This window comes from Phoxinus phoxinus (assembly GCF_949152265.1).
Source record: "Phoxinus phoxinus genome assembly, chromosome: 13".
Lineage (NCBI taxonomy): Eukaryota > Metazoa > Chordata > Actinopteri > Cypriniformes > Leuciscidae > Phoxinus > Phoxinus phoxinus.
The window spans coordinates 4,122,569-4,133,742 of record NC_136888.1 but is presented as its reverse complement, the minus strand read 5'-3'; the positions used below and the strand labels follow the sequence as shown (position 1 = coordinate 4,133,742).

The 11,174-nt window shown below is 36.6% G+C and overlaps 2 protein-coding genes across 4 annotated transcripts in view; one reads left to right on the top strand and one right to left on the bottom strand.

Moving 5' to 3' along the window:
• The window catches only part of trappc12 (trafficking protein particle complex subunit 12), a 40,174-nt gene extending 34,711 nt beyond the window's left edge, over positions 1–5,463 (top strand). Inside the window, exons 9-12 of the mRNA XM_079633067.1 lie at positions 1,019–1,117; positions 1,763–1,866; positions 2,610–2,697; positions 4,926–5,463. Coding sequence (XP_079489193.1) covers positions 1,019–1,117; positions 1,763–1,866; positions 2,610–2,697; positions 4,926–5,168 — 534 coding nt within the window. The 3' untranslated portion in view covers positions 5,169–5,463. The remainder of the gene's footprint in view (positions 1–1,018; positions 1,118–1,762; positions 1,867–2,609; positions 2,698–4,925) is intronic.
• adi1 (acireductone dioxygenase 1) lies at positions 5,462–10,743 on the bottom strand. Of its 3 annotated transcripts, XR_013800024.1 has the most exons (5): positions 10,572–10,743; positions 9,666–9,785; positions 9,391–9,570; positions 6,731–7,215; positions 5,462–6,564 (listed from the first exon to the last, which is right to left on the bottom strand). XR_013800024.1 is itself a non-coding variant. In XM_079633108.1 (4 exons), exons 1-4 carry the CDS (start codon positions 10,695–10,697, stop codon positions 7,099–7,101), a joined length of 543 nt encoding a protein of 180 aa, XP_079489234.1. In that variant the 5' UTR covers positions 10,698–10,743; the 3' UTR covers positions 5,575–7,098. The 3 variants fall into 3 exon arrangements, 2 of the variants coding, with proteins under 2 accessions (XP_079489234.1, XP_079489235.1); XM_079633108.1 differs by having other exon boundaries at positions 5,575–7,215; XM_079633109.1 differs by lacking the exons at positions 5,462–6,564; positions 6,731–7,215 and adding an exon at positions 9,168–9,311 and having other exon boundaries at positions 9,447–9,570; positions 10,572–10,736.
• Between the last annotated feature and the right edge of the window lie 431 nt (positions 10,744–11,174).

Genomic DNA, 11,174 nt, shown 5'->3' with positions numbered 1-11,174 from the left:
CAGAATATGCTAATCAATGAATGGAAGATAACTCCACATCAGTAACATAAATTCATCAACTATCCATTCAGAGACGTCCTGTTCTTCTACATGTTGTCACTTCTTCTTGAGTCTCCATCATTGTCTGACTCCAGTTTGAACATAAAAAGCTAAAAGTTTGTGAAATTTTCAGTGCATGTGTGTGTGAGGTAAAAGGACATGAGCTGTTGAAGCTCCGCCCCCTGTGCCGGGAGCAGCAGCTCATTTGCATTTAAAGGAACAGACACAAAAACGGTGTGTTTTTGCTCACCCTCAAAAAGTGACAACTTTAACATGCTATATAAAAATATCTGTGGGGTATTTTAAGCTAAAACGTCACATACACACTCTGGGGACATCAGAGACTCATTTTACATCTTATGAAAAGGGCATTACACCGCCCCTTTAAACAGAATACAGGTTTGGAACAACAAGATCATAGATATATACACTAGATGTCGCCTTGGCTACGGCAGTTCATTGGAACGACTGCATCAATAGAGCCGCCATGATGGAACAGGGGAGCCCCTCCTCTTTAATGCATCAGTGTAGGTAAAGGTCTAACGGAAATAAAATCACCATAAATCGTCATGAATGCGATTTTCTATTTTTTTTTGGTTCGGTCCAACGGTCAGACGTGTATTTATCATTGAGTCCAGAGTCGTTCCATTTTTTTTTTTTTTTTTTTTTTACATTCTTCCTAGTTCAGATTTAGTTTGTGTGAACATCCATATGCAGCACAAAAGTCCGGCATCATCCATGAATTCGAAGTACAGGCGGAGATAGCAGCGTTACCTAGCTACTTCCTATGACAAGACACCTGTTCCAAGATGGCGGCGGTTTTGACGCATGCTTAGAACCCCAAGGCGACTTCTAGTGTATATATGCTGAGGAAAATAAAATATTTGTTTATTAACCGCTAGAGCGCCAAAAGTTACATCTTGTATCTTTAATAAAAGCTCATTTTATTGACATGATTTCCCCTTCCTGTCACATTAAGGACTATGTTCTGGCAGTGGAGACGTATCGCTCCATCATCGAGTATGAGCCGGAGCAGAGTGTGCAGTTGCTGAGTGGAATCGGACGTATTTTCCTACAGGTGAGAGCAGGGACACCTGACCGCCACTGCAATACTCACCTGACGTCACGCGGAGTCACATGACATACCGCCAAGCAGAGATCAGGGCTGCACTTTCTAAAGAAAAACAGTCAATGTGTCTTTTTTTGGGGTTCAGTAAATCAAGTTTTGGTTGAGTGAGATTTGTTTTTAAAGAAATTAATATTTTCATGCATTAAATTGATGAAAGTTGACAGTAAAGATATTTATAATGTTACGAAAGATGCTATTTCAAATAAATGAACTCAAAGAATCCTGAAGGATTTCTGAAGGGACCTGAATCAACACACAAGAATGTGCACAAAAGTTTGATTTAACTAAATCACGAACACATAACTAATCTAAACACAATCATGCACACATGGGTCGAATGGAAAGGGAAAGTGAATGAAGAGTCTGAACAGAACCATCAGTTTATTGTTTCAAAGCAGCTTGTTAATTGCAGCTTATCCTAAACACATGTTTGGTTATTTAAATGAAGGATACTTGCAATGCCTTATAAAGTCGACTGGATGAGTGAGCGGTGTCTTACTTGTTTTTGAAGAGAATCAAAGAGTCTGTTGTGCTCTTCATGTTTTATCTTCACACAGAGAAGGTTATCAATGTTCTGTGTGTTCATATTTTTAGATTGGAGACATAAGAACTGCTGAGAAGTATTTTCAGGATGTGGAAAACGCCTGTCAATCAAAGGGAAAAACACCTAATGAAGACACCTCAGTTCTGATGAACAGGTACACACTGATTTCTGCTCGGTTATTGAAATTAATTTCTGTGTTTTTTAAAGTCTCTTCTGATCACCAAGGATGCACTAATTTAATCAAAAATACAGTAAAAACTGTAATACTGTGAAATATTATTACAATCTAAAATAACTGTTTTCTACGTGAATATATTGTATTTTAAACTGTAATTTATTCCTGTGATCAAAGCTGTATTTCCAGCATCATTACTCCAGTCCTCAGTGTCACATGATCCATCAGAAATCACTCTAATATGATGATTTGCTGCTCAAGAGACATGTATTATTATCATCAATGTTGAAATCAGTTGTGCTGCTTCATATTTTTGTGGAAACGGTGATACTTTGATCCATAGAAAGCTCAAAAGAACAGCATGTATTTGAAATATAAATCTTTTGTGACATTATAAAAATTCACTTTTCATCAATTTAATGTGTCCTTGCTGAATAACAGTGTAATTTACTGTATACCGGTATATTTATATCTTATCTGAAACTTGACGGTTTCCACAAAAATATGAATCATGTGACATTGAAGACTGGAGTAATGATGCTGAAAATATTTTAAATGGTAATAATATTTCACAATATTATGGTTTTTACTGCAGTGCATTCAAATAAGTGCAGCGTTGGTGAGCAGAAGAGACTTCTTTCAAAATCATAATTCCTCCAAACTTTTGTCCGGTAGTGTAGAGCCTGTGCTCCTGTTTATCCTGAATGTGATGTTGTCAACAGGGCCTTTGTTCATCTGAGCCAGAATAACTACGCAGACGCACACGAGTGTTTCTCCAGTGTTTTGAAGCTTGATCCCAAGAACCCAGTGGTAAGAGCTCGCTCTCCTTCCAGAACAGTGATGACCAGCTGATGCTTAGAGTCAGCATGGAACGGGTGTTGCGCTCGTCGATTCTTCCCTATTGTGCCGTATATCCGAGTGAAGCGCTTCTGGAACATGAACAAATGTGGGCGGGGCTTGATTGTGTCTGTGGGGAACTGATTGGATGGTTGTGGTTTGCTATTGGCTGATCTCATGTGAGTGACAGGTTGCCCCGCCCTCGTCATCAGAGAAGAGAAGAGGGGAAGTTATTCTGATTCAAGATTACGAGACCCATGAATTTAAAAATGATGTGCACAGATAAATCATACTGTAATATTTGTCATTTTTGATCTCATGGGGACTTCACCGCTAGATAAACAGCAGCTGATGAATCCTGGACGCATGTGCCAGTATGAATACTTTTCTGACCACTTTTTTTTCCAATGGTACAAATTGAATTTGTCATTAAGTGTTAATACTCTGTCAAATTATTTTATAACAGTGTCATGTACACTTTTCTTGACCTCAACTGCAGTGGTACACATTGAATTTGTCATTAAAATGACATTTTAATGACAAATTCAATTTGTACCACTGTAGTTGAGGTCAAATATTCCTGACACAGTTATAATGGCCTCATGACAGCCAATGTCAAAACCAACCACATGACAGTTTAATGTAATGTTAACCCATAAAGCTAAGTGGTTTCTTAAGTTTGATGATTAATCTGCTATGTCATGTTTATGACATATTTATGACAGCTTATGTTGTCTTGGTATTGTCAAGTTGTTATGACAAAGACATCTCAAACAATGTCATATTTTAATTAAAAATGTCCTATTCAATTCGATTTCGATTCCCGATTCGACTCATTGAATATAGATTTAATACAAATCCTATATTTAAAAAAAAAGAACAGTGAACATAAGTTTACAAGTGGTTAATTAATAAAAAGAAATAAAGAGCCACAAACCTGTATATTAAAGGGACACTGTGTAGGAATATCTCCCATCTAGTGGTGAAATTGTATTTTGCATTCAGACGAATAGTGCTCTCTAGCGCCTCGCTTTTTCAAATGCGTGTTCGGTAGCCATTATGTACCAAGAAGAAGCGATGACAACATGTCTTCCAATAGCACTTAATTTAGTTTAACTATATGTTACATGTTCTGTTACACAACAGACACAACCAAGCGATGAAAAAAAGCTTGTAATTTAGACCGTAACATTGACTTACCCGTCGAGAAGAAAGCAGGAAACTTCAGCGTCCCTTTCAAAGTCTTTCTCCTTCATTAGATCTTTCCACCTGGGAAAAGCTATCCTGATATTTACCCTCTTTTTTTGAATTCGCCGGTCACGTTTCCTTTTTAAAAATTAAATGTTTTGCTTTTTTGTGGCTCGGCATAAGTATGAAGCACCGTGCAGTGCAGCCTTTCAATTTGCCGGGACAGAGACAAGCGCCTCTCACTGATCTCCTCGTCCTCAGCTGGTGTCAGTCACGTGACGCTGCCTCTGAACGAAAACGCGTTGTGGAAACACGTTGAGGTAGACTAGTGCTTTTTGTCCCTCTCTGCTATTATAGTTTTTCAAGATGGCGGAACGACATGGGAGCCTCTATGGACTGTCCCATGTAAATAAAGATAATAAATTCTTCGCTTACGAGGATAAGTCGGATCAATGGCAGAGGTCATTTTACACCAATGAGGACATATTTATGAATAAAGACATTGATTTTAGCTAATAAAATACTTAAACTACACAGTGTACCTTTAAAACTCTTATTATTGTAGTTACACATGGGTACATTAAAACAGAACCCAACTCTATATTTCAAATGCATATAATAAATAGACAGGATTTTGATGCTGAAAATTAGATGAGTCAGAACAGTCGCAGGGCTTGATCAAACAGGATCTGGTTATTTTATGTTTAAGAGAAAACACATCAAATCTCACAGCATTCGCTGTAACATGGAGGCTGCAAGCCTATGAACAGTGGAGGAAAACTAATACTGGCTTTTGGGTGATAGATAAATAAATATGGAAATAAAAATCGATTCGTGGCCTTTAAGAATCGATTTTGAATCGGCCACATAAAAAAAAAAAAAAAAAAAACGATAAATTGAAAAATCCCTTTGCCCAGCCCTAATAAACATGCATAAAACCTCCTTCATATTCATGACGTGTGTCATGTCAGTCTTCAAGTAAAGTTCTAACAACGTCAGCTCTCTTCCCTCAGGCGAACAACAACGCAGCGGTGTGTCTCCTGTATCTGGGCCGGCTGAAGGAGTCCCTGGGCCAGCTGGAGAGCCTGGTGCACAAGGACCCAGCGCTGTACCTGCACGAGAGCGTGCTGTTCAACCTCACCACCATGTACGAGCTGGAGTCGTCCCGCAGCACGCAGAAGAAGCAGGCTCTGCTGGAGGCCACGGCCTGTCGAGAAGGAGACAGCTTCAACGTCCAGTGCCTCAAGCTGGTGTGAGACCGCGGGACCAAACGCAGCCAGTAGATGGAAATATCCTCCCGCATTTAAAGCTTTTACCAGTCTTACGTGTACACACAGGACCAAAGTTAACTTGATATGTCGATATTTGCTCCGCACAGGACAGAAAAAAAGGGTTACACACTTTTACCCCTGTTTCAGGAATCAAGAGGAATGCTTTCAAGCACATTACATGATTGTTTTCAAAGAGTGTAAGCTAATTACAACTGTACTGTGTATTTCTGAAAATGAGAAAATTAAATCTTGTGAATAAATGTATGAAAACCTGTTCTGATGTTGAGATGTGCTTTATAAATGAAACTGATTCTACGCTTGAGCACACAGGATAAGAGATATTCATGCAAAACAACAATACATGCAAACAAATCACGCATTGGTCAGTTTTGAGATTTTAGGCTATTTGACGAATGGAAATATGATTTATTGAATTATTTCTTTCTTATTCGCTGAACCCAAAATCTCCACTTTACATACACCAAACTTTACAGTCCTATCTATATATTCTGATGGCTTTTACTGAGGTGTGTTCATATATCATTCGCCTGAATTTTATTCTTATTTTATTTCTGATTTATGGAGTGATAAAAATAGATATTCAAAATCCACAATATAACTTATTCAAAAACTATGTCAACCAAATGAAACAACATTTTTAAATCTGGCTTTATCTGATGTTCAGATTTCTGTTCTGGATGTGTTTGCAAATGAGTGGACATTTAATTAGATAATGTCTCATTTGCATATTTAAAACACTGCATTTCAGAAAGCATGCAAAACAAAGTTTTTTTTTTTGCTCCTCTTAATGTAATCAATCAACTGATGAATTATGGGGATATTTACTAGTTATATTTTTACCCTCTTCAATCAGTTTGAATGGATAACTGTGTTGTCGAACTGTCAGTGGTTTTACATAATTCATGTAATTAATGAAATCTGTGAAATGCTTAGATCAGTAAATGTTCAAGCAACCTCTATATACCCCAATAATATTGAAAACCTATACAGTATGTCAACATGCCAGTCATGATTAATATAGTTGTCAATTAAAAATAGAAAAATGTACAATATTTTCTCTTTTAAAATATTTTTTAGCATAATATTTCTATATTGATACTCATTTAGGGTTGCGATATGAATAACTAAATGGGAAGCATAAGTATAATCATACAGACAGCATTCTCATATAGCCAACATCAAGAATTATTCTATGTATTTACTTTTATAATGTTGTCTTCAGTATAATGACTTTGTTCTGTGCAGTGTTTTTGTATTGCAGTATTACTATATAATAATTTGCTCAAATATTTTTTATAATGCAAATCATGTTTCTATCCACCTATTCTTATGCACATTTTGGGATGTTGCATAAAAAACACTTTTTATGAAAAAAAACACTTTAGATGCAGTAAAAAACACTTTAGATGCAGTAAAAAACACTTTAGATGCAGTAAAAAACACTTTAGATGCTGCAACTTTTTCTTAGTGATATTTTGCGCTAGTTTATCAGGAAGTGATGATTTTGTTGTATACCAATTTTGCACATTGAAAGTTGAATTCGGAGAAGTTGCACTTTGGATGGAAACATGAAACATGAAAACACAACAGTTTGTAGGCTAGTTCTTCCCCACATCTTTTAATAGAATGTAATGATTATGAATGAATGCTACAAAATGTGAGTTTTAAACTCTACAATTTATCGTCATAACTATCAAAATACTAAATAATAATGTATTATGTGTTTATCATCAGCAATGACACACAAGGTTTACGACTCATGATTGCAACCCCAGTCAAGAGTGTTTGTTAAAGGCACTACAGAGTTTCGTTCTAAAAAACATCACGTCAGCAATCCTGTGATTCGGTCCTTCGCTAACTCAAAACCAATCAGATGTGGCGTCTCAGGAACGTCTCAGGAGGATCTCAGGGAGCTGACGTAGGTCTTACGGATGTCAAAGTCATCAGCCGGACGGTTATAAGCCTTCCAGACCGGCTCTCCGATGAACAGACGCATGGCTTTAGTGAAGTTCTGAGGAGAAAAACGTTGTGTCTGATATCAGCGTCTGCTAAAGGTGCACTGAGTAATATTTAGGAGGATCTGTTGACAGAAATGCAATATCATATACATACCGTATTTTCCGGACTATAAGTCACACTGTTTTTCATAGTTTGGCTGGTCCTGCGACTTATAGTCAGGTGCGACTTATATATCTAAATTAATTCATACTGACTGAGATGAACCAAGAGAAAACATTACCGTCTACAGCCGCGAGAGGGCGCTCTAGTTAGCGGAGTCGTTCAGAAGCGACACCGAGGAAGAACTCAATGTGTTCAGTGTTGAAGAGTGAGATCGGGAGCTTGGTGAACTTGCTGACCGGTAACTTGTTGGACTCCATGGCTAATGTTAATTTAGCCTATTCAGCCTCACAGGCAGGGGCGTAGAATTTAGTAGGGATGCTAGGGACGTGTCCCTACCAATATCCAGTGACACTGATATATCCCTAGCAATAATTTCGATCAAACCTTAAAATATATGACCCCGTCCCCACCAATTTTAAAATCAAACCTACGCCACTGCTCACAGGTATATGTTCTTTATGATATTGTGGAGCTGAATAACTGTTAATGTGTTACGCTAACACACCGGACACTATTCAGTCTGTTGTTCTTATGCTATTGTGTAGCGGAATAACCTTTCCAGATTAAATGTCTGTTCTTGGTCTTGGATAAAATTTCTAAATAAATAAATTTCTAAATAAATGCGACTTAGTCCAGTGCGACTTATATATGCGACTTATATATGCGACTTATATATGTACGCATTTTTTGACTGATGCGACTTATGACGCTTTTCCATTACCAGTACCAGCTCGACTCGCCTCGGCTCGGCTCGCGTTTCACTCTGTTTTCCATTGCAGATAGTTCCTCCACAATAGGACCTGGTCGTCATAGCGACGAGACACACACCCGCTACCCACACACACAGGACAATGGAGGAAATCGAGTGTATGCTGTTTTACATAATATTAGTAATGGGTATATCACGCAATCTCTGGCAAAACTATTTAAAAATGTCGGGGTTATTCAGGATACTCCGTCTGGCGCGTGCAATGATGACGCAGTGAATAGTGACGATTCTCTCTGACCAATCAGCAGTCTGCCGTGTTTCACGTCACATTTTAGTATCGCCTCAGCTCGCACAGAACCTCGCCGGAGGTGATACGAAAAAAAGTATCTGGAAGCAGGAACAGGTACAACTTTTACACAGTGGAAAACCAAACAAAGGCGAGTCGAGTCGAGCTGGTACTGTGTAGTGGAAAAGCGCCATTATACTCCGGAGCGACTTATAGTCCGGAAATTATGGAAACTAAGTTTTCAGTGGTGTATAAAGACCTTACATAATGAACCGTTATGTTTTTATAACCTTAGAGCCATGTCTATCTACATAAACTGCGGGTCCCCTTACATTAAAATAGACATTTTGCGCCCCCGTTTAAACGGACAAACGCGTTTTGTCACGATGTTGTTTTCCGCGCAAAAGAAGCTAAAGTCAGCGGATAAAACACTGACACAATGATGAACAAGTAACAATAATATTCACAATAACATATTGTTTTACTGAATAATTAAGTAAACCTCTAGGGCTGTAACGATTAATCGCGATTAATCGCGATTAATCGAAATCCAAAATAAAAGTTTGTTTACATAATATATGTGTGTGTATTGTGTATAATTATTTTGTATATATAAATACACACACATGCATGTATATATTTGATAAATATTTGCATTTATATACTGCATATATATTTTTATATGATTTATATTATAAATAGAACTATTTTATATAAATAACACATTTTTATTAAATATATACATGCATGTGTGTGTATTTATATATACAAAATAATTATACACAATACACATACATATATTATGTAAACACAAACTTTTATTTTGGATTTCGATTAATCGCGATTAATCGTTACAGCCCTACTAATTTCTTAATTTATCTTTGTAAAGAAACCTCATTGGTTAACTGGCTACTCTCTGCTGTCTCAGACGACGACATCACTTCCTGTCGGCCACCGTAACTTCTGTTGATTGCGATTCGCAACCTGACCACTAGAAGGCGCAAAAAATTACACAGTGCACCTTTAAATGACTGGATGCAAATGCTTTAGTGAATCATGAAGACACGTACGGTTTCGTCAACGGTGAATCTGTGGTAGATTCCCGCCGGTAGTGTGATGAGGTCACCTTTAGACACGGCCAATCGGATCCAGCGGTCGTCTTTGTCCCTCACATCAAAGTAAGACGATCCGTCCAGAATATAACGGATCTCGTCGTCAAGATGAAGGTGTTCTTCATAGAACATTTTCACCTGGAAGCCAGGAATCAGATTTACAGATGGATTTCATTACATGCTGAAAATTATTCTCATTTTATACCAAATCAATGAAGATACGCATAACCTACTTTGTTCCCATAATCAGGAAGTTTATCCGGGTGAATAGTTATAATATCCATAAAGGAATAACCTCTTTCCTCACGGATCTTCTGCAGTTCCGGGTCATTTTCATAAATATCTGCATTTAACTGAAAAAAAGAAGAGCAGAACCATTAACATTTTTATTTTAGTATGCTTGATATTAGGGCTGGGCCATATGGCCAAAAAAAAATATCACGATAATTGTTTTATATCAGTCGATATCGATAATTATCACAATAAATGTCAAATCTTTATTTCTTTCCAGTTTAAAGGCAGATTTTTGCTCCTAAGTGAAAGTTGTAGAAACCAGAGCGTTAATTGTGGTTTATACTATTATAGTTATTGTTCATATTTTGATTTAGCATTTATTTTTTATATTTTCTCTTTATAAATGTTTAATTATTAGTTATTTTAGTACTTCAACTTCTTAAACTAAACACAAATGAGAAATGTTACCTTGGAAACTAGAGTGAAATACAATTTAATATATATATTGTTAGTTTTGTAAAATTGTAATATTGTTTATATACGATGGTAATTAATTAAAAAAAGAATACCAGGGTACATTTACATGATAGTATCATATTGTAATGCAGTAAAACTAAATTATGTTAAATATAATCGTCATCAAAAAACAATTAAAGATTCAAAAAAGCGTCTTTTGTAGCTACTTATTATACTTTTACTGTATAAAGTCATGTTTTTGTAAAAGGTTTTTTTTTCTTTTTTTTTTCAGAAATGTTCTTGTACTGCAACATTCATGGACAATAAATAAATGACAAGTAAAATAAAATCTACTAAATAGTTATATTTTGCACTCGTCATAAAGCGCCGAGTTTCTGCTGGTATCACGTGATGTGTGCAACATTAATCTGAGTGATTCCTGAGCGAACCTTCCAGTAATAAACCCCGATGTTCTGGAGCTGCTCGCGGCTCACGGGCTGGTTCGGGTTCAGTCTGTGAGGGAGTCTCTGGTCCTCACTGGACTCGTCCATGTACCATGCCTCCATCCCACTCATGATCCAGTTTATTGCACATGCGGGAGCCCAGAAAGCACTGAAAAGAATGTGTGGTTTTCAAAATAAAAGTGACTTATAATAAAAAACAAATAAATAAATAAATACATATTTATAATAATACATATATTGCTTTTGATTTGTGTATGTTCCTTTATATTTTAATCACAAGCTATATCAGCGATTACCAAAAGGGTACCAGATATTCCAGCTGTGACTTTGGAAAATCCTTTAAAACAAAAACCAATTAAATAAATACAAATAATAATAATAATAGTTAAAAATCCTTAAGTTTCCACCACTGAATAAAAAAATGTAATAGCGACTTTTCATCTCAAAATTTTAGATATTTCTCGGAATTCTGACTTTTTATCACAATTGCGAGTTTATGTCTCGAAATTATGAGAGAGAGAAAATGTCACACTTTGACCTTTCTAGAAAGTTTAATTTCCGTGTCGGAAACTATTAACTTTATTTCGT

Coding starts and splice junctions, on each gene's coding strand:
- adi1 (XM_079633108.1), bottom strand. CDS start 10,697: ATGAGTGGGATGGAGGCATGGTACATGGACGAGTCCAGTGAGGACCAG. Junction 9,786..10,571: donor TCGGGGTTTATTACTGGAAG/GTTCGCTCAGGA, acceptor TCTTTTTTTCAG/TTAAATGCAGATATTTATGA. Junction 9,571..9,665: donor TTCCTGATTATGGGAACAAA/GTAGGTTATGCG, acceptor CCTGGCTTCCAG/GTGAAAATGTTCTATGAAGA.